Here is a 23,438-nt window from a genome sequence, read left to right as displayed (position 1 = left end):
CAACGCTAACCAGGTGGATTCGCTCAGCGATTCAGGAATCCTACCGTGTCAAGAATGCGCCTGTCCCAGCAGGGATTAAGGCGTTCTCTACCCCGTCAGTGTGCGCTTCTTGGGCCATTCGGCACCAGGCCTTGGCAGAACAGGTCTGCAAGGCTGCGACTTGGTCCAGTCTGCATACCTTTTCAAAACATTACCAAATTCATTCTCAGGCCTCTGCAGATGCAGCTCTCGACATACGCATCCTGCAATCGGCAGTACCTCAGTCTTAACTCAGAGGTACATGGGGTATTAGCAGATGTATGCTCCCCACCCAGGGACTGCTTTAGGACGTCCCACTGTCTCTGTGTCCCCCAATGAGGAGTAGGAGAAATAGGGATTTTTTGTGTACTCACTGTAAAATCCTTTGCTCCGAGCCATTCATTGGGGGACACAGCACCCGCCCTGTTTAGCCTACTGGCTCATTTGTAGCATTCTTAGGTTTTGACATAGTTCGTTATTGTTGACTGTTTAAGCTCCTACTGCTTTTTTCACTGAACTGGAGATATCTCATCCAGCTACAGGGTGTATACTGCAGGGGAGGAGTTACCTTTTTTTCTGGTTTGCTTAGTGTCCTAGTGGCAGCAGGATAACACCCACTGTCTCTGTGTCCCCCAATGAATGGCTCGGAGAAAAGGATTTTACGGTGAGTACACAAAAATCCCTATTTTGATGGAAAAAAAGAAAGTTATGGATCTTGGTAAAAGAGGAGAAGAATTAAGTAAGAACTAACTTTCCATTTCATCCCTCCGGACAGTACCATGGAGGTAGTCCTCCCTTGACCTATAGCGGGATAGGATCACAGAGAGGTTAAAAGGTCCCTCCCACCGCCACCCTCCAGTGTTTTTCCTGTCCCAAAGGGGACGGTTGTATGCCAGAGCAGGGCGGCGTGCGTTCCACGGTAGAACGCAGAAGTGCAGAGCGAGGCAGGCAACAGACTGGTTTACTGGATCTCGTGGGGCACAGGAGAGGAAATCATTGGCAGTAATGCAGCATTCCTGACGGGACGCCGCTTCCCTCTATGGTGGGCTCTCGGCGTTACCAGCTCCCCGTTTTTCTAGCAGGTATGGAGCCAGCACAGGTAAGTGCATGGTGGAATGCTGTGTTGATGGCCTAGGCCTCTGGGCTGATGCTAGTCTCATGCCTTTGTGCCGAAGCTCCTCATGTGCTGAGGCATGTTTTTACATATATGCAGCTAAGCCTTTGGACCTCTGGGCTATAATAAGGCCATGATTCGACTTAACTACTCCATCCATAGGAGGACACATGGAGTTAATGCAGCACTGTGTCTCCATGAAGACTGCCCTCCAGCTGCAGCTCAGTAATTACCTCCTTCGGGTGGGGTCTGTCTGACAAATGAGATGTTCCATTCAGAGTGGAGGTTTATCTAGAACCCTGAGAGATTGCTCTCTTGGATGTAACTGTGGGCCTGGTCTCTTGTTTGGCACCTTCAAGCGGGGCCGAAATCTGTCTGCCTCTGCACTTCATATTGCATCATAGTGCCTCTATGCATTACATTGAGTGTCTCAGTGCATTATAGTGCTGCTATGCTTTATATTGAGTGCCTCTGTGCATCATATTGCTTCATCGTGCCTCTATGCATTACATTGAGTGTCTCGGTGCATCATATTGCCTCTATGCATTATATTGAGTGCCTCTATGCTTCATATTGCATTATAGTGCTTCTATGCTTTATGTTGAGTGCCTCTGTGCATCATATTGCTTCATGGTGCCTCTGCATCATATTGCATCATAGTACTTCTATGCTTTATATTGAGTGCCTCTGTGGATCATATTGCTTCATAGTGCCTCTGCATTATATTGCATCATATTGCATCCATAGTGCCTTGGTGCATCATATGGCAGCATAGTGCCTCTGTACATCATATTGCATCATTGTGCCTCTATGCATCATATTGCATCATAGTGCCTCTCTGTATCATATTGCATCATAGTGCTTCACAGTGCCTCTGCATCATAGTACATCATATTGCATTATATTGAGTGCATCAGGTTGCACCATATGGCTTCATAGTGCCTTTGTGCATCATATTTAATCATAGGGCCTCTGCGCATCATATTGCATCAAAGTGCATCGTAGTGCTTCATAGTGCCTCTGCATATTGAATCATAGTGCTTCACAGTGCATCGGCATCGTATTGCATCATAGTGCTTCACAGTGACGTTGCATCATATTGCATCATAGAGCATCATATTGCATCATAGTTCTTCATAGCGTCTCTATGCATCAGATTGCGTCATAATGCTTCGGTGCATCATAGTGCTTTGGTGCCCCTGTGCCTCATGGTGTATCATTAGTGTTTCATAGTGCTTCATAGTACATCATGGTGCCTCAGTGCTTCATAGTACTTCGGGCGTTGTGGCTTTGTGCCTCTGGCTTAGACCATCTGACTTGTGCCTTGTTGCGTGGCCGCACCCTGTATTGTTGGCCTACCACTTTACATTTTGTCTCGGGCCCAGAGTCCTTGAGTTTTGGACCCAGATCCAACTTCTGTTGCTTCATTCTTGGCATCCGGGATAGCCAAAGAAACACCTATGCTTGAATTGGCCTAGTATAATAGCATTTCTTCCGTCTGGAATAAAACTCTCAGGGAGCTACTGCCTTGAGTGCTAAAGGCAAGTCTCTTTCGTAATTAGCTTTAAAGGGAGACATACATCTTTGGGTTCATCCTACAAAGGACATACTACTGTCCTGGGAGCAGTAAATCCCATGAGTTGGAAGGAAAGAATCTTTCCCAGCTCCACATACGGCAATCAGACTAGTTGCCTTGATCAACATCCAGTAGACAGATTCTTGTCACATAAGTCTGTTGTATTTTGTTTACCAGGGACCGTATCATTGCCTTTGTGCCTTGTGGCGAAACAGCAGCACTGCGTCAGGTGGCAGATGATCCCACACCCACTGTTCTTACAGCAGTAGGGCTCCTAAGATAAAAAATCGGTAACTAGGACTCTTAGAGTTGAGAACCCATAGTCCCATTGCCTCACAGGAGGTAATCCCCCTCTGTGATGGGGAGAAAACTAAACTCTCTAGCTATAGGGTATGGTTACTCCCACCAGGGCAGTCTGGGTGTATAAATATCACTGAGAAGATTGCCTTTTAGGCTATGCGTGTATATATATAGATAGATAAGTTGACTTATATATAATGTCTGGACTAATGACTCATATAGGGGCAGTTCGAAATAATCTCTCGTATCAGAGGATTTTTACCAACAACCCCCCCCCCCACCAGCACCACTTTCATCGATTCCAGAGTCCAGACTCCCTGTGTCTAAAGGGGGTTTTACGCATAGCGATATCGCTAGCTATATCGCTATAACGTCACCGATTTTGTGACGTTATAGCGATATCGCTGTGTGTGATACTTACCTCCGACTGGCTCCCCCGCTGCCAACGCTGATCGCGCGAGAATGTCCGGCTCCATTTCTCGTCATCTGCTTCCTGCTGGGCTTCCTGCTGTGACGACGAGCGACGCATGGAGGCGGGCGGGAGGACGTCAGGATCGCTGTTTGTGAAAGGTGAGTATCGTGCGCTGCGTCGCTGCTGCGTCACTGTGAGGTCTGCCTGTGTGACAGCTCAATAGCAATCATTTAGCGATGCACCAGCGATCCTGACCGGGTCGGAACGCTGGTCGGATCGCTGGTGCATCGCTAAATGTAAAAGGGCCTTAACATACTGTAGGTAAAACAGGCGTGATGATCCACGTTTCCCTTTCAGTGCTTCTAATGAGAAGCCCAATGTTGGTAATGGCAGGAGATATTACCTGATAGATGGCGTATTTCCTTAGTTACAATAATAATCAACCCTTACTTGGGGTTTAGACATCAAAGGAATAGACGTGATCTCCTGGATGAGTAGTGTATGTGCATCCCAGTGCTTTGCCATTATCCATGTACTAACTGTTACTGGTTTGATCTTCCCGCTGTCCAGGGTCTCTGTCTTGCAGGTTACCTTGTACTATGGTAAGCTGATCTCTAACCAGGGTTTCACCTAAGCCCAGGAGGACCGATGAAGGAACAGTCTTTTGTTGTTAACTACATGCAGCGGATTACTGGTCTGTACAGTCCTCATTGTATTGCGGCTGTGGCTATCACCATACTTTTGCTGGGCAATAAGGTTTTTAAACCTATTCTGGGGCTGCGGTGTTTATAAGTATCTATCACAACAACTGTAATTCACTGCGGTTCATTATTGGTATTGGGATACAAGGGGTGTGTTTCACTCTGTTTCTGCTGCATACCTTGTTTACTACATTCATACTGAAATTGGCCATTATAGACATAGATCTGACACTCGCTACGGTGATTATCTTTGCGGATTTCTTCAGATATCTATACTTCGTTTGATCTTTCAGATCATTTCTATATCTGGCCTGGTTCTTGCCTGGGACTTTGGTCCTTGGGCTTCTGTACCCTCCCTGGGATCTTTCCTTTGGTATTCTCCATGGTGCTGTCCGGACGGACGAAATGGAAAAAGGGAATTAGACCTACCGATAATTCTGTTTCCAGTAGTCCCTCAGGACAGCACCCTTAATTCTCTCCCTTATGTTTGTCTTTAGGCTTGCACGGGCTCAATCTTCTTGCAGACCGTTCGTCCGTCAGGTCGCCATGGCTCGAGACTAAGATGAAGCTGTTAAATGGTCTCTTATATATGCGTTTGTAAGGGTGTGTGTAGACCATTTCCATCTATCCTCGGTGGTACTTTGAAAAAACACTGGAGGGTGGAGGTGGGAGGGACCTTTTAACCTCTCTGTGAGCCTGTCCCGCTATAGGTCAAGGGAGGACTACCTCCATGGTGCTGTCCTGAGGGACTACTGGAAACAGAATTACCGGTGGGTCTAATTCCCTTTTTTTAATCACTTTTTCAGACAGGAGACTGGACTTGGTTGAAGGAGTTTTATCAAAGATTAATGGATCAAAAATGGCAAAGAAAGAAGAAAAGCAAAGAACATTGGTATCAGAAGGCCATACTATCAAAGTTCCTCTACTATAGGTATTGCGTGCTCTTGTTGAGTTCTTAAACCTTCACATTTGTTCTGTAGACATGCAGACATTGTACAGATGGGGTGCTTGGCTGCTTACATTGCGCTACAGCTGCTTGCATTATTCCAAGCTATTCTAACAGCTGCAAGTTAGAGATTGCTAAACGTTTAATTCTCTTCTCTTCCAGTATTAATGGAGATGACACAGCTGAACCAGTGCCGTCCTCCTCTCACCAGCCCAGAGAAGAACAGAATCTCAGGGAGCCATCCGAAAGTGATCATGTTGCCTGGCCTGCTCCTTTTGAGACCTTAAGTTCAGTGTCAGAAGAAGGTGCTTCCAACCAGGTGAGATGCATGCCCTAGTTTCGACCTTATGTTCTTCAGTGTTTTTCTGGTTTCCTTTGAATGTAATGCATTTTGTCTTGCTGACAAAAGTCACCTGGCAGTCCAATGTGAATAGGGGGGCTCCTGTCTCTCACCTACAGATTATGTTGAGAGTGGAGAAGTATCCAGCCTTTGGATATTAATAAGTTGATAATTTTGTTCTCTGTTAGAGAGAAGCCACCACCTAAAGTGTCTTAAGTCGACTCTCTCATAGAGAGCACAGCAGCGCTCGTCAGGCGAGCCGAGCAGTCGGAAAAGAGCGAATTTGTCCAATTGATTCTGCATGTGGGGCATTAAGAACTTACAGATGTACATTCTGCCTTTTTAATATAGTAGCGATGAAGCACTGACACAGAGACAGCAATTGTTCACTTATGATAGTTTAGTAGCATAAGCTACCAAAGGAGATTGATGGGCATCAGACTTGCTGGTCACCTTTTTGAAGAGGCCACAGACTCATATTGAGCGTTGCGTCCCCTTTACTGTTTACTAAGCACAGCAAAGTACTTTTCTCTATCGCTTCATTGGGGGACACAGGAACCATGGGTGTATGCTGCTGCCAATAGGAGGCTGACACTATGCACATAAAAACGTTAGCTCCTCCTTTGCAGTATATACCCCACCGACTGGCACTAAATTAATCAGTTTAGCTTAGTGTCAGTAGGAGGTGGACACGGGTCTCTCTGGAGACCTATATGTGCCTAATGTGCGTTGTACCTTTTCAGGTTCCCGGAGGGATACTGTGTGAAAAGTCTACTGTATACCCACGCAGAGATTGAGTACGGCGTGTACTGCTCCCTGTTTCCTCATGTGTCTATTCGGCAGGACCCATACCCCTAGCACAGAATGGTGCTTAGGTGAATCCAGATCTGGTCCTGGCCGTCGTCTCCCACCCACTCGCCCCCCAGAGCCTGTTTGGTTGGAGAAGATGTGGACGTCCTTCAACAGGTTTTTTCGGACGTCTAGCATTCCTGGGACGGACAGGTACCTCTTCCCTAGGTTCCTTCTAGGACATAACAAGAGGATAGAGGAAGGAGGTGAGTGTTTTCTCAACCCTAGTTTAGGGTGTTTTTTTAAGGGGCCCCTTGTTTGTCAGCGATTGAGTTCTCCCCTTTTCCTGCCCCCCCCCCCCCCCCCCTTCCGTCGCCTGTCACCAGGTGCTAATTTAGGCCCCGGCTTCTATTCAGGCCTAGCTGCGCTTTAGCTCCGCCCTCATCTTCTCTGCCTTCGAGCCGGCTTTTCTCCCGCCCGTCTCTCCTCCACTCCGCTCCCAGTACTCAGCTACTAGCTCCGCCTACTCCACCCGGCTTCCTCTGACAGGCTGGGCAGGGAAGGAGCTATCACCGCCATCTTGCTGCTCCCTGGTATAGCGGTTTGCTCCACCCCTCCGCCGGCCTCAGTGAGCTGGCTTTTCTTCCAGCATGCCCACTTCTGCAGCGTGCACTTCCCTACACGGACCTCCGGCATCCTCCCTGTGTTTGCCATTTTTCGGCGTGTGGACCCTGATAGTGGCTTCTATTGGAAGGGCCTGCTCCTACCTTCGTAACAGCAGCCTCTACAGCCTGGAAGCAGACCAATGGACATCAAGGACGCTTGGCTGAACACTGAGAGTAGCTCTGCCCTGCAGACTGACACTCTCCTCTGCATCTTTCTCTCCCCTAACCTTTCTGGCATCAGTTAGTGGGTCGGCTCATCATGCCTAAGCACAAAGGAGTGCCTACTCGTCCCTCTGCTTCCTCTTCCTCCTCTACTCTGGTCAGACACTTCACGTGTTCTTCGTGCAAGTCCAAACTCCCCTCAGGTCAGTCCTCTTCCCTCTGTCCGAACTGCAGCAGTCTCTCTGTACCCACCGCCCAGGAGTCCCTCTACCCCAGGCGAGTCCCTGACTCCTATTCCAGAGTGGGTTTCTTCTCTGTCGCAGTCTGTGGCGGACCTCACCAGGGTGTCACAGACCCTGGTGTCCGTGATTGACAAATTGCCCCTTCTGGCTCCCACAGTCGCCAGTGGGTCACAGGATTCTCTGCCTGGCCCTTCCAACACAGGCCGCAAAAGGCCCAGACAGAAGCACCATTCTGGGTCATCTTCCCGCTCCATCTCACCATCCGGCCCTTCACTGCGAGGTCCCTCTTCCAGATCCTCCTTCCCCAAGTCAGGCGAGGCGTCTTCGGACGCGCTTTCAGGGAATAATTCGGACCTAGATTCAGAACAGGCCTCTAACATGAGAGATATGGTTCAGAGCCTGATTGTCGCGGTCAACCTGACCCCAGGCATCAAGGATACCTCTACGGAACCCGCAGAAGAGGTGGTTTCGTTGAGACGGTCAAAACCACCTTCCAAAGTCTTTGGCACAGTGAGTTTGTGTAGGTACTAAAGAGAGAACGGGTGAACCATATCAGACGCTTTCAAAGAGGGAAGCGCCTCAGCATCCTATATCCCTTCTCCTCTGAGCTCACCGCTAACTGGACGTCTTCCCCAGCTGTGGACCTGCCAGTTTCCAGATTATCAACCAGCACAGTCCTCCCACTTTCTAATGCAGCATCCTTCAAGGACTCCAGCGACAGGATTATAGAATCGCTGTCAAAGTCAGGTTTTGAAGCTGCTGCTTCAGCGTTATGCCCAGCCTTTGCCTGTACCTGGGTCTCAAAAGCCAAACATCTTCGTAAGGGCATCCTTGTGGGAGCTTCTCCGAGGGAGCTGGCCGATCTTGCAGACCAGATTTCCTATGCAGGGAAATATTTGGTTTCTGCCTCACTGGACTCAGGCATCCAGCAATATGGTGGGCATCCGGAGGAACATTTGGCTTAAAGCATGGCAGGCGGACCTATCGTCAAAAAAGTCGCTTACCAGCCTCCCCTACCAGGGGGATCGCCTGTTGGACCAGATTATTAAGGAGGCCACAGGTGGCACGAGGTTTTTTCTTGCCCAGTCCAATTCTTGCCGGTCTTTCCGGAAGCGGCAACTCCGCCCCTTTCGGTCCTATCGTCGCTACACGGCGACAAAGGATTCTTCCGGTCAGCGCAGGCCGCAGACCCGCCAGGTCAGAAAAAAGGCTTCCTTCAAGCCCACTCCCTCATGGCGTCCTCAGCTCCCATGGTAGGTCCGCAAGGCCCAGACTGGGCAGATCTCCCTCGGCATGACTTGTGTCCAGATCCCAATGTATCTTCCAGGCTGGGCGGTCATCTCCTGTTTTTCAGGGATGTTTGGCTCGCCTCGGTGGATGACGCATGGGTCAGGGAGATTGTGTCAGGATACAAAATAGTTTGCGTCGTGTCCCCGGGATCGATTCTTCGAATCTCGTCCTCCAAAAGATCCTGCTCTGGTTCCGAGTTTCTTTGCTTCCATCGCCTCCCTTCTCAGTTCGGGAGTTATCGTCCCTGCCCCTGTCCCAGAACAAGACCGTTTCACAGGTTTCTAGTCAAACCTGTTTGTGGTGCCGAAGAAGGGCGGCGCAGTTCAGCCCATTCTGGATCTGAAGTTACTGAACAGGAAGATCCGCCTGTGCCATTTGAGGATGGAGTCCCTCCGCTCAGCAATTGCTTCCATGGAGGCTCAGGAATTCCTGTGCTCCATATACATCCAAGATGCTTACCTCCACGTTCTGATTTTTCCGGCTCATCAGATGTTCCTGCGTTTTGCAGTGCAGCAGAACCATTTCCAGTTTGTCGCCCTGCCGTTCGGTCTTGCGACTGCTCCCAGGGTCTTCACAAAGATCGTGGCGGCATTGATGGCCATTTTGAGGATCAGGGGCCTAGTGCTTATCCCGTACCTTGACAGACGCCAGCATTCTCGACTGGAGAGCGATTTTTCGCCATCGGACGGTTCGGGGGCGTTGGTTGGCACAGGAATCCTTTCTACCGACCAATGTCCTCGAGATAAGGGCCATTCTTCTGTCCCTCCGTCACTGGGAAAGACTTCTCAAGTGTCTGCCAGTCAGAATTCAGACGGAAATGCCACAGCAGTGGCATTCGTCAATCACCAGGGAGGGACCTGGAGTCACCTGGCAATGGCCGAGGTATCCAGGATCCTCCTCTGGGCGGAGACGACGGTTCCGGCAATATCCGCAGGCATATTTTCTGTGTGGACAACTGGGCCGCCGATTTTCTCAGCCACGAGGGTCTCGCGGCTGGAGAGTAGTCCCTGCATCAGGAGGTCTTCCATCAGATTTGCCTTCGATGGGGAACTCCGGATGTAGACCTCATGGCGTCTCGGCTGAACAGGAAAGTTCCACGGTTAGTATCCAGGTCCCGCAACCCTCTTGCGATGGGTGCCAATGCTCTGGCCATTCCCTGGTCGCAATTCGCGCTTCCCTACCTGTTTCCTCCCATTCCCCTTCTTCCCAGGCTGTTGAAGAAGATCAAAGTGGAGGGGGTGCTAGTCATTCTAATCGCACCGGATTGGCCCAGAAGGTCTTGGTTCGCAGAGATCGTCAATATTCTGTTGGACGCACCTTGGAGGCTTCCAGACAGGCCAGATCTTCTGTCACAAGGACCGATCTGCCACCAGAGTTCTCGGTCGCTCAATTTGACGGCGCGGCTGTTGAAACCGCAGTTCTGAGAGCGTCCGGTTTTTCCGATCGGGTAATACACACCATGATCCAGGCTAGGAAGCCGTCGTCTTCCGGGGTCTGTTATTGGACCTGGAAAGCCTATTTCCGCTGGTGCGAGTCCAATGACATTCCGCCGATGACTTTGTCGCTTCATTCCATTTTGGCTTTTCTCCAAGCGGGCCTTGATGCTGGCCTTGCCCTTAGTGCTCTACAGGGTCAGTTATCATCCCTCTCCATTCTCTTTCAGAAGTCCTTAGCCTCCCGTTCTCAAGTCAAAACTTTCCTTCAAGGAGTGGCGCACGCGGCTCCTCCATTCCGGAATCCCGTGGATCCCTGGGACCTCAATCTTGTTCTGGAGGTCATGAGAAGTGCTCCCAGTTCGAACCTCTCAGAGAGGTCTCCCTGTCCGTTCTTTCCTGGAAGGTGGCATCTCTTGTGGCTATCAGCTCCACCAGACGCGGCTCTCTCCTGTCGCCCCCCCCCCCCTTCTTGGTTCTTCACCAGGATAAGGTGGTGTTGCGGCCTCCGCCTTCTTCCCAAGGTGGTATCCTCCTTTCACATGAATGAAGATATTGTCCTCCCTTCCTTCTGTCCTTCTCCGACTCATTCTCTGGAGCGTTCATTGAGCAGGCTAGACCTGGTCAGGGCAGTGAGGATCTATCTGGCTAGGACCACTTCCTTTAGGAAGACGGATCTCCTATTCGTCATTCCAGATGGTGCGCGAAGAGGCCTGCTGACCTCCAAGTCTACGATCAGAATTGCAATTTTGGAGGCTTACCGGGTTAAGAACAGAGTGCCTCCCCTGGGGACTAAGGCTCACTCTACCCGGGCAGTGGGCGCCTCATGGGCAGTACACCATGGGGCATCCGCCCTACAACTTTGCAAAGCGGCAACCTGGTCTTCCATCCACACGTTTGCCAAATTTTACAAGGTCCATACCTACGCTTCGGCAGGCGGCAGTGGTGAGTTCTCTGACGTGAATGGAGTTTTCTGCTGTTTCCCACCCAGGGACTGCTTTGGGACATCCCATGGTTCCTATGTCCCCCAATGAAGCGATAGAGAAAACAGGATTTTTGGTTGTTTACCGTAAAATCTGTTTTCTCGGAGCCTTCATTGGGGGACACAGCACCCGCCCATGTTTTTACAACTCCGATTATTTCTTCTATTTGTTATTGTTACAGTTGAGTTGTCTGTTTGTTCTTTCTATTCTGTTGCTTCTCCTACTGCATTTTTCACTAACTGATTAATTTAGTTCCAGTCGGTGGGGTGTATACTGCAGAGGAGGAGCTAATTTTTTTTATGTGCATATTGTCAGCCTCCTAGTTGCAGCAGCATACACCCATAGTTCCTGTGTCCTCCAATGAAGGCTCGGAGAAACAGATTTTACGGTAAGCAACCAAAAATCCTGTTTTAGTCCCATTGAAGTCAATGGGACTGAGTTGTAATACAAGGTCAGACACTAAAAGCAAAGAGTAGGCCATGTTATAAAATTTTGGGGCCGCTAATATGCAGGGGTGCCTAGAGTTGGACCCTATCAATTTAATATTTAAAAATGTAATTCCCTTTAAATAAAAGCTCTGATTTTGACCACCATGTAACAGGTCACATGGATGGAGTGTGTGACTTGCACACATTTTTTCTTTTACTTTTATTTATACTCCTTTTACATACAGAGCTGCACAAAAGATTCTGCTGGTTAGCTTTTGATATCAGTCTGCACTGTGCTGACGCGAAGGCCTGTTGCAGCTTGGCACCTTCATTCTACCGACTCTCCAGGTTTTGGGATAGGCCATCAATGAAAAGCCATTTAAAGAAAACGTGTAGTGTCCAATAGCGCTATTAACTTGTAGATATAGGGATAATCTGCAGGTTAAACAGCGTTATGAAGATGCCCGACCGCTGTACTGAAAGTGCGGCACCTAGGAGGAAATAACGTTCTTTCTCCCGGGAGCCGCCTACTTTCAGTCATGCAGTCACTTGCAGTCACCGCTGATAGTGGTGTAATTACATGCTGGCACTGACATACAGCATTGGGATGTGCTCTCAGCACTGTGAGCGAAGGCTAGTTGTTCCTGGCAAGTCTGCGTGACTGAAAGTCGGCGGCACCCGGGAGAAATAAAGTTAATTTTTTTCTGGGTGCCTTACTTTCAAGACAGCGGCCGGGAACCTTCATAAACTTTTTACCAGAAGATTGGGCCCTTGATTAAAGGGTTTCAGTGGGCTTGTTTAACAAGTACCACAATACATGATACACAGATATTGCAGATAAATATGGATATATGCAATGATAAAGATTTCACTTCTTGCATTACATGAGTGATATCTATTGTAAATTCTACGTTGGCTCAGAAATTGGCAAATCCTTGCAGTGCCTGCCCTGGAAGGATTCAAAAGTTTTTTTAATTTTAGATCAAATAGTATAGTCCTCCATACTGTGTAGTGGACCCCATATATTGCTCCATTAAGTGTAATGGGCCCCATGTATTGCTCTATTCAGTGTAATGGGCCCCATATATTGCTCCTTTTACAGTATAATGAGCCTCATATATTGCGCCATTCATTGTAATGGGACCCATTTATTTATCCTTACAGAATAATGGACCCCATACAATGCACCATACAGAATAATGGGTCTCATGTAATGCTCCATACAGAATAATGGGCCCTATATTTATTTATTTTACTCATGTATATAGTGCCTTTAATTCCACAGTGCTGTACAAACATTACTAGCACTGTCCCCATTGGAGCACACAATCTAGAATCCCTATCATTATGTCTTTGGAATGTGGGAGGAAACCGGAGAACCTGGAGGAAACCCAAGCTAACACGAGGAGAACATACAAACTATGTTCTCCTCCTTGCAGATATTGTCCTTGGTGGGATATGAACTCCGGACCCCAGCGCTGCAAGACTGCAGTGCTAACCACTGAGGTGATAAAAGCTCCTTCATCTGGTTTAGTGTTGAGATTGAAAACATGCTGCAGTAACTTTGCAAACTAAGGCTGTGTGCACACGTTGCAGATTCTGCGTTTCCGCAGCGGTTTTGGCCCTGCGGAAACGCAGTAGTTCCGCAGACATGGTACAGTACCATGTAACCCTATGGCTTTTCAAAACCGGTGTGCTCACTCTGCGGTTTTTTCCGCGCGGTTTTGCTGCGGTTTACAAACCGCAGCATGTCAATTGTTTGGACGGTTTTTGCAGCGGTTTCACACCTTTAACATAGTAGAGGTGTGAAACCGCAGGGCTAAACCGCAGGAAAACCGCAGGTCAATGAAAAGCAGTGCCCAAACGACCTATGACGCCTACGTAGGCGTCATGCTATAAATAGCCCCCCTGCGGGTCGGGTGACCGGGGTCACTGAAAGGTCACCCGACCCGCACACACAGGACCCTTCAGAGTTAACACCTGGGGGTGTGGCTTAGCCCCCACGTGCCTACGATCGCTCTGATTGGCTGTTAAAAGTGAAACTGCCAATCAGAGCGATTGTAATATTTCACCAATGAAAATTGGTGAAATATTACAATCCAGTCATGGCCGATGCTGAAATAGCATCGGACATGGCTGGACACCGACCCGACCCCCCCCCCCCCACACCGACTGACGGCACCGATCGGCTGCCACCACCGTCTGACGGCACAGATCGGCAGCCGCCATCATAATCTGCCCCCCCCGCCTTCCCTCCGCCCCCCCCCAGCACTCCGATCACCCACTCTCACCCTCCTTTGTGCCTCCGACCTCCCGCTATCCCGCCGACCAGCGTCATGGGCGCCGCCATCTTGGAAGATGGCGGGCGCATGCGCAGTGCGCCGAATCGAATCTGCAACGCTGTAGATTCATTCATTTATTTTGATCACTATGATAAACTTTCATAGTGATCAAAATAAAAAAAAAAAATAAATCACCGCCCCCCCCTTATCACCCCCATAGGTAGGGGCAAATAATAAAATAATTTATTTTTATTTTTTTTTTTTTTCCATTAGGGTTAGGTCCAGGGCTAGGGTTAGGGTTAGGGTTAGAAATAGGGTTAGGGTTGGACTAAGGGTTAGGGTTGGACTAAGGGTTAGGGTTGGACTAAGGGTTAGGGTTGGACTAAGGGTTAGGGTTGGACTAAGGGTTAGGGTTGGACTAAGGGTTAGGGTTGGACTAAGGGTTAGGGTTGGACTAAGGGTTAGGGTTGGACTAAGGGTTAGGGTTGGACTAAGGGTTAGGGTTGGACTAAGGGTTAGGGTTGGAATTGGGATTAGGGTTGGGTTGGGGTTGGGATTACGGTTAGGTTTGTGGTTAGGGTTAGAGTTGGGATTTCGTTAGGGGTGTGTTGGGATTAGGGTTGTGGTTAGGGTTATGATTAAGGTTGGGATTAGGGTTAGGGGTGAGTTGGGGTTAGGGTTGGAGATAGAATTGAGGGGTTTCCACTGTTTAGGCACATCACTGGGTCTCCAAACGCGACATGGAGCCACCATTTATTCCAGCCAATTTTGCGTTCAAAAAGTCAAACGGTGCTCCCTCCATTTCGAGCCCCGACGTGTGCCCAAACAGTGGTGTACCCCCACTTATGGGGTATCAGGTTACTCAGGAAAAATTGCACAACAACTTTGGGGGTCTAATTTCTCCTGTTACCCTTGGGAAAATAAAAAAATGGGGGCTAAAATAATTATTTTTGTGTAAAAAAAGATTTTTTATTTTCACGGTTCTGCGTTATAAACTTCTGTGAAGCACTTGGGGGTTCAAAGTGCTCACCACACATCTAGATTAGTTCCTTAGGTGATATAGTTTCCAAAATGGGGTCACTTGTGGGGGGTTTCCACTGTTTAGGTACATCAGGGGCTCTGCAAATGTAACATGACGCCCACAGACCATTCCATCAAGTCTTCATTTCAAAGCGTCACTACTTCCCTTCCGAGCCCCAACGTGTGCCCAAACAGTGGTTCCCCCCCCATATATGGGGTACCAGCGTACTCAGGACAAACTGGACAACAACTTTTGGGGTCCAATTTATCCTTTTACCTTTGTGAAAATAAAAAATAGCAGGCTAAAAATTTATTTTTTGAGGGAAAAAAAATATTTTTATTTTAACGGCTCTGCGTTATAAACTTCTGTGTAGCACCTGGGGGTTAAAAGTGCTCACTATGCATCTAGATAAGTTCCTTAGGGGGTCTAGTTTCCAAAATGGGGTCATTTGTGGGGGAGCTCCAAAGTTTACGCACACAGGGTCTCTGCAAACACGACATGGTGTCCGCTAACGATTGGAGCTAATTTTCCATTCAAAAAGTCAAATGACGCTCCTTCCCTTCTGAGCCATGCCGTGCGCTCAAACAGTGGTTTCCCCCCACATATGGGGTACCAGCGCACTCAGGACAATCTGGACAACAACTTTTGGGGTCCAATTTATCCTGTTAACCTTGGGAAAATAAAAAATAGCGGGCTAAAAAATCATTTTTGAGCAAAAAAAAAATTATTTTTTATTTTCACTGCTCTGCGTTATAAACTTCTGTGAAGCACTTGGGGGTTCAAAGTGCTCACCACGCATCTAGATAAGTTCCTTCGGGGGTCTAGTTTCCAAAATGGGGTCACTTGTGGGGGAGCTCCAATGTTTAGGCACACAGGGGCTCTCCAAATGCGACATGGTGTCCGCTAACGATTGGAGCTAATTTTCCAATCAAAAAGTCACATGGCGCTCCTTCCCTTCCGGGCCCTGCGGTGCGCCCAAACAGTGGTTTATGACCACATGTGAGATATTGATGTACTCAGGAGAAATTGCCCAACAAATTTTAGGATGCATTTTATCCTGTTGCCCATGTGAAAATGAAAAAACTGAGGCTAAATAAAATTTTTGTGAAAAAAAAAAAAAAAAAAAAAAGTACTTTTTTTTTTTTTTTTTTTTTTTTTTACATATCAATTTGTGAAGCACCTGGGGGTTCAAAGTGCATACCATGCATCTAGATAAGTTCCTTGGAGGGTCTAGTTTCCAAAATGGGCTCACTTGTGGGGGAGCTCCAATGTTTAGGCACACAGGTACTCTTAAAACAAGACATGGCAACCGCTAAATATTCAAGCATACTTTACATTCAAAAAGTAAAATGGCGCTCCTTGCCTTCTGAGCCCTGCCGTGCGCCCAAACAGTGGTTTATGACCACATATGAGGTATCGGTGTACTCAGGAGAAATTGCCCAACAAATTTTAGGATACATTTTATCCTGTTACCCATGTGAAAATGAAAAAACTGATGCTAAAAGAAAATTTTGGTTGGAAAAATTAAAATGTCCATTTTATTCGGTCGTCCATGACAGCACCACCTGAGAGAGGGGATCCGCCCTTCAGGAACAGGAAACCTACAGATACAAAAGGGCGGCACCTCTCCCACGCATCAGTTGGTTTCCTGTTCCTATAGGACGGGACTTCCTACAGATGGTCCATCATGGAGTCGTCGAGGGATTCCCAGGCCGGCTGACCGACCCAGGTAGCGGGGGGGTCTCCTACCTCTGTCAAGCTCGGGTCCCTGGATGCGCCACGGTGGGGCCGGGTAGGTCACCACGACAGTGGTTGGAGCAGGCGGAGCAGAGGGTCCGGTGGACAGCCGTCTCCATAGGGCCGGCACAAGGTATGTATGACCCCTGGAACCCCTCCTGTTGCATTCACCCGGTCTCCGCTTGCTCCTCTCTCTCTCTCGCCGGGGGCTGGCGGTCGCGCCTGTGCAGCGGGCGCAGGTCGGCGCATGTGGGGGCGGCAGGCATTCCGGAGCCGGGGGCGCCGTGCCGGCTCCTTTCCGCGCGCTCCCGCGGTCTTGATCGCGCAGCGGAAGTGAAGCAGCGGAAGGGGCGGGGCCGGGAACGCCGAAACCGGAAGTCGGGTGCCGGCCGGCTTTCCGGGATGCGCGCAGGGCTCGGCGGTCTGGGGCGGCGCGCGGTACCCGGGGGGGGGGACGGAGCATGTGGGGGGGGGGAGTCGCGGGGGGGGGGAGGACCCAGGGGGAGGTGCCGCGCCAGAGCCCTGCTGACCCGGACACTGTGGGAGGCATTAAAAGCACAGGAGGTGACGCTGCTGGGGTGCTTCTGAAGGCCCAGCAATGGATTCGACAGAAGCCCCCACAGAGCAGCAGGACGAGGCGCAGGAGCGCCCAGAGAAACAGGCCACAGTGAATTTACATGCGAGTGGCCAGCAGAAGAAGAAATGGACGGGCGAACAAAGCCACAGAAGTTCCTCCAGGCTAAAGGACCCTCCTGCCTCCCTCCGTGACCCGGTACCTGCCTCATCTGCATGGGTAAGAGATCTCCATGAATGTACCCTGATGCAGTGTTTTATTTTGTTCTTTCGCAGGCAAGGAAAGCTACGGGGAAGCAGAAGCACAGGGAATGTGCCCTCTGTAATTGCCCTTTGCCAGACGGCCACCCTAAAAAGTTGTGTCAGCCATGCGTGCGAACAAACGGTAGGGGTTGGATAGGGGTACCCTAGGGGTAGATTGACAGGCCCTTACACTCTTCCCCGTCCATACAGGTGGCGGAAGAAACACCGGACTTCACCACAAGCCTGAGGGAGATAATCAGGACAGAAATGAAGGCCCTATCTAAAAAAGACTCCTCTAAGGGAAGAGATGTTAACCTCTCTGGTTCAGAGTCCTCGGCCGCACCTGGAATCGATATCTCCTCAGATTCCCCGGCCTCCACTTCATCATCTTCAGAGGAAGACTCGAGCCGTTTCTGCTTTCCCTTAGACCAGATGGATAAGTTAGTTAAAGCAGTAAGGTCCACCATGGGGGTAGCAGACACAAAACCAGAACTTTCGGCACAGGACGTGATGTTCGGAGGCCTAGATCCCAGAAAGAGCAGATCCTTCCCGTTGAATGATAAAGTCCAGAACCTAATAGATAGAGAATGGAAAAAGCCTGAAAAAAGAGGTTCTTTGCCACCTGCCTTCAAACGAAGGTACCCTTTTGATGACCCAGTGGTAACCAAATGGGACAAGGCCCCTAAGCTGGACGCGGCAGTGGCCAAAGCCTCCAAAAAGTCCTCCATACCTTTCGATGACATGGCCTCCTTAAAAGACCCGCTAGATAAAAAAGCGGATTCTTTTCTGAAAGGAACATGGGAGATGTCAGCGGGTGCCTTGAGACCAGCGGTAGCGGCCACATGTACGGCCAGATCCTTGATGGTCTGGCTGGATCAGCTGGATTCCCAATTGAAGGATGGAACCTCAAGAGCATACATTCGAAAAGCTTTACCAGTTTTCCAAAGTGCTGCTGCTTTTCTGGCTGATGCGTCAGCAGATTCTGCGAGGATGGTGGCTAGGACCGCAGGTTTATCCAACGCAGCTCGAAGGGCTCTCTGGTTAAAATGCTGGCCAGGAGACATCCAGGCCAGATCTCGACTCTGTTCCATTCCTTGTGAGGGCGAATACCTGTTTGGGCCCGTCCTGGATGAACTTTTAGAGAAGGCCGGGGACGATAAAAAGAAGTTCCCCAGTCTGCCGAACCCCTCTTTTAGACGCCCCTTTACCAGGAAAGGATATTTCCGTAGGAGGCCGTCCAGGGATCAGGGCAGATGGGACGACAAAAGAAGGAGAGGTACTGGATTCATGTTCGGAGGAGGGGGGCGCCAGGAAGGTCCAGCACGGGACACTAAAAAGCCGCCCCAATGACTAGTTGCTCCGGTAGGGGGGAGACTAGCTGCCTTCTACCCGGCCTGGGCATTAATCTCTAATAGCAACTGGATACTGGGGGTGGTAACTGCGGGCCTACGACTAGAATTCTCCCGGGTTCCCCAAGATCGTTTTAAGGTCACTCCTCTTAGGTCATCCTCATCAGAACAGTCTGCCCTGGAAGCTGAAGTTCGGGATCTTTGCCATAAAAAGGTCCTAACTAAAGTTCCAGAGGAAGAAAGGGGGAAAGGTTTCTACTCCCCTTTGTTCCTGGTCCGCAAGCCAGACAGTTCCTTTAGGACCATAATAAATCTTAAATCCCTCAATGAATTCCTGGTCACACGTCCATTTAAGATGTAAACAATTAATTCAACAATAAAATTACTGTTTCAAAACTGCTTCATGGTGGTGTTAGATTTGAAAGATGCCTACTACCATATACCCATTCATGCAGATCATCAGAGTTTTCTCAGAGTGGCAGTGCAGTTAGATGGGTCAGTTCAACATTTCCAGTATGCGGCCCTCCCCTTTGGGGTGGCAGTCGCTCCCCGTGTGTTTACTAAAGTAGTAGCGGAAGTTATGGCCCATCTACGTGAATCAGACATTTTAGTAGTTCCCTACTTAGATGACTTCTTGATTGTAGGGAAAACGGCTAACCATTGTTTGCAACAGCTACAAAGGGCAAGGTCTGCCCTAGAACGGTTAGGATGGCTGCTTAACATTAAAAAATCTCGGTTACAGCCGATGAGAATCCAACAATTCTTGGGCCTCATCCTAGATTCCGAAAAACAGGAATGCCGTCTGCCCCCGGAGAAGCTGGTTCGCCTACACTATCAGGTCCTGAACGCTTCCAATAACCCGACCATGTCCCTCAGGAAAGCCATGTCCCTTCTAGGTTCACTTTCCTCCTGTATCCCGGCGGTCCAGTGGGCCCAGTTTCATTCAAGAACTCTACAGGGCGAGGTCTTAAGGCATCAAAAAATGCTTGGGGGTTACTTAGAGGACCAGCTAACCTTGTCCCGAAACACAAGGGAGTCCCTAGAATGGTGGCTAGACGAGAATAATTTATCCAGAGGGGTTCCCTGGGAATATGACATATCCCGCATAATCACCACGGATGCTAGCCCTTCCGGTTGGGGGGCTCATATGGGGGAAATTCTGGTCCAGGGCCTATGGGAGCATCATCAGATAGAGATGTCATCCAACTTGAAAGAATTGACAGCAGTAGAGCTGGCGGCTAAAGAACTGCTTGTGTATCTACAGGGCCATCATGTGCGAGTGTTCTCCGACAATCTGGTCACCGTAGCGTATATCAACCACCAAGGCGGGACCCGTTCCAAATCCCTGATGAATGTAGCAGAACGGCTGTTCCAGCTAGCAGAGCAGCATTTCCTATCATTAACAGCTCTACATATAAAGGGGAAAGAAAACACCACGGCAGATTTCCTGAGCCGCAATCTCTTAAGGCAAGGAGAATGGTCCCTAAAAAACTCTATCTTCGACCTGATTGTACAGAAGTGGGGACTGCCAGAGATAGATCTCTTCGCCACCAAGGAAAACAGGAAAGTAAGGCAGTTTTACTCACTAAATCCCAGAGAAGACCCCCTGGCGGTAGACTCCTTGCTGATAAAGTGGGATTTCGGGCTATCCTATGCCTTCCCTCCCCTATCGCTATTACCTCTAGTGGTGAGGAAAATCAGGAGAGACAGAGCGAAAGTTATAGTGATCGCTCCGTTTTGGCCCAGGAGGGCTTGGTTCTCATGCCTCAGGACCATGTCAGTGTCCGATCCTTGGGTCCTGCCGGAGATCCCGGATCTCCTATCCCAGGGCCCAGTCTTTCATCCTCAGGTGGCTGGCCTACATCTGACGGCGTGGAGTTTGAACGGACACTGCTGAAAGATAAAGGCTTCTCCCCAGACCTGGTTGACAGTCTACTTAAAAGTAGAAAGATCACTACTACCAAGATCTATGTCAGAATTTGGAAGAGATTCCTAAAGAACTCTAGAGTAGTCGCTGGGGGTTCGGCTCCTATAAATCAAATCTTAGAATTTCTTCAGAAAGGTCTAGAAATGGGGCTCTCCACTAGTACCCTCAAAGTACAAGCTTCAGCCTTGGGGGCCCTCTTTAGCTGCAACATCGCGGGTAATTACTGGGTCAGTAGATTCATCAAGGCAGCAGGTAGATCCAGGCCAGTGGTGAAGGATAGATTCATGCCATGGGACTTGAACCTAGTCCTCACAGCCATGACAGAAGCTCCATTCGAACCCATCTCATCGGCCTCTATAAAAAAACCTGTCCCTCAAGGTAGCCTTCCTGGTAGCTCTAACCTCAGCTCGTAGAGTAAGCGACATCCAGGCATTATCTAGGCGTCCTCCTTATTTACAGTTTAAGGATGATAGGGTAATACTCAGACCTGACCCGGCGTACTTACCGAAGGTAGTTTCTAGCTTTCATAGAACACAGGAAATAGTCCTTCCATCCTTCCTCCCTAATCCAGCTAATGAGAAGGAAGAGAAATTACACACCTTAGATGTTAGAGAATGCCTTAAAGAATATCTGGCGGTTCCTGACCCCTGGAAAAAGGAGAATGCCCTATTTATCTCCCATCAAGGTCCCAGGAAAGACTGTAGAGTGTCAAAAAAATACACTAGCTAGGTGGATTAGAGAGGCTATTTCAATTGCATACACCTCAAAGGGCAGACCGGCACCTGCAAAACTGAGGGCGCATTCCACCAGAGCCATGGCGTCCTCGTGGGCCGAGAGATCAGAAGTCTCCATTGACCAGATATGTAAGGCGGCTACTTGGTCCTCTCCGAGCACCTTTTATAATCATTATAGGCTAGACTTGGGTGCTTCCACAGACCTCTCTTTTGGTATAAGGGTACTGCAGGCTGTAGTCCCTCCCTAAAAAAAGTTATTACTCTCTGTAAATCTCTCAGGTGGTGCTGTCATGGACGACCGAATAAAGTCTTAGTTACTCACCGGTTAACGGTATTTTTCGGAGTCCATGACAGCACCCGTATATTCCCCCCCCTTTTTGTAGTTTAAATTTGGATATGCACTTCTTTCTCTTATATGTACACTAGTAAGGAATAGTTGTATAAAAAACACTGTGTATAAATTTTGCTATTAACCATTGTGGTCCTCTTGTGCTCTGTAATCCAACTGATGCGTGGGAGAGGTGCCGCCCTTTTGTATCTGTAGGTTTCCTGTTCCTGAAGGGCGGATCCCCTCTCTCAGGTGGTGCTGTCATGGACTCCGAAAAATACCGTTAACCGGTGAGTAACTAAGACTTTTTCATTCCATGTTGCTTTAGTTCCTGTGAAGCACCTGAAGGGTTAATAATCTTGAATGTAGTTTTGAGTAGCTTGAGGGGTGCAGTTTTTAGAATGGTGACACTTTTGGGTATTTTCCGCCATATAGACCCCTCAAAGTGACTTCAAATGTGAGGTGGTCCCTAAAAAAATGGTTTTGTAAATTTTGTTGTAAAAATGAGAAATTGCTGGTCAACTTTTAACCCTTATAACTTCCTAACGAAAAAAAATGTTGTTTCCAAAATTGTGCTGATGTAAAGTAGACATGTGGGAAATGTTATTTATTAACTATTTTGTGTCACATAACTCTCTGGTTTAACAGAATAAAAATTCAAAATTTGAAAATTGCAAAATTTTCAAAATTTTCGCCAAATTTCCATTTTTTTCACAAATAAACGCAAAAATTATCGACCTAAATTTACCACTAACATGAAGCCCAATATGTCACGAAATAACAATCTCGGAATCGCTAGGATGCGTTGAAGTGTTCCTGAGTTATTACCTCATAAAGGGACATTGGTCAGAATTGCAAAAAATGGCCAGGTCATTAAGGTCAAAATAGGCTGGGTCATGAAGGGGTTAAAGTTCACCAGTTATTAACAACATAAATATTCCAAGATAAAGTCTTCAAATCTTGGTTAGTGAAATAATGGGGTATTTACTTGGCTATACATTAGTAGCATAGATAACTTTTAGTTCACTGGTTTGTTTCTATTTTAAGTAGGTTATGTGACTTGTAATGCCCTATAAAGAATTATGGGCTCCATGTAATGTTCCATGGAGAATGGGCCCCATATGTTTCATACATAAAAAATAATCAAATACTTGCCTCTTCTCATCCCTGCTGACTGCTTCTTCCGTCTTCCCAGCTCCGGTGTCTTCAGCCTCTTGTGGCTTCCTGCATTGCTCAGTGTAGAGGGCCGCTGTAGTGACATCATCGTGCCCTCTGCCCTGAGATGTCAAATAGTCAGGAGATGCGGAAGAGACAGGACCTGCATCCAATTGGGAACGAGGAGAGGTAAGTATTTCAAACAGTTTAAAGCACGGGGGGGGCTCCCAGTGTCAGCATCTCCCAGACCCCATAGCATGCCGGTATTCCCGACAGCGAGTGGGCCCTCCCGCTTGCTCAGGGCTCCGACACTTGCCGTGGTGCGCCAGTTGGTGATGCCGGCTCTGCCTGTCAGTCATTGGTAGAAGGAGGGGACCCGCATATCCCTTTAGTTTCTTGTGCGGCTCAGTCCCTGGTGGATTGTAAAGTGTGTTTTACTCTGAAACATCGCAAACATGCATGTCTGAAATCATACAGCCAACGTCAGATTAAATTAAAAATTGGCAACTCCTTTCCATTGACAAAGTGCAGAATTCGAAATAGAGCTCTGGAGCACAATATGCATTGTAATTAAGGGTATAGGTGAGGAGCGAATAAGCGTGGAGGAGAGAAGGACGGGAAGGTCTTGGAAGGACGGGAGATTACGTGAGGGAAGATATTGAGAGACTAGTGCGGTAATATACGGAGGAG

The 23,438-nt window shown here is 48.6% G+C and overlaps 1 protein-coding gene across 2 annotated transcripts in view; it reads left to right on the top strand.

The window, feature by feature from the left end:
• Window positions 1-23,438, top strand: part of EDRF1 (erythroid differentiation regulatory factor 1) — a 157,276-nt gene that overhangs the window by 13,217 nt on the left and 120,621 nt on the right. For both annotated transcript variants that reach the window (XM_073552777.1, XM_073552778.1), the window contains exons 5-6: window positions 4,928-5,052; window positions 5,230-5,386. In XM_073552777.1, coding sequence (XP_073408878.1) covers window positions 4,928-5,052; window positions 5,230-5,386 — 282 coding nt within the window. The remainder of the gene's footprint in view (window positions 1-4,927; window positions 5,053-5,229; window positions 5,387-23,438) is intronic.

The sequence above is a fragment of the Dendrobates tinctorius genome, unplaced genomic scaffold (assembly GCF_039654945.1).
Source record: "Dendrobates tinctorius isolate UK_male_01 unplaced genomic scaffold, ASM3965494v1 ptg000196l, whole genome shotgun sequence".
NCBI lineage: Eukaryota > Metazoa > Chordata > Amphibia > Anura > Dendrobatidae > Dendrobates > Dendrobates tinctorius.
The sequence above is the reverse complement of the archived record's forward strand: the minus strand, read 5'-3'. Positions and strand labels throughout refer to the sequence as shown.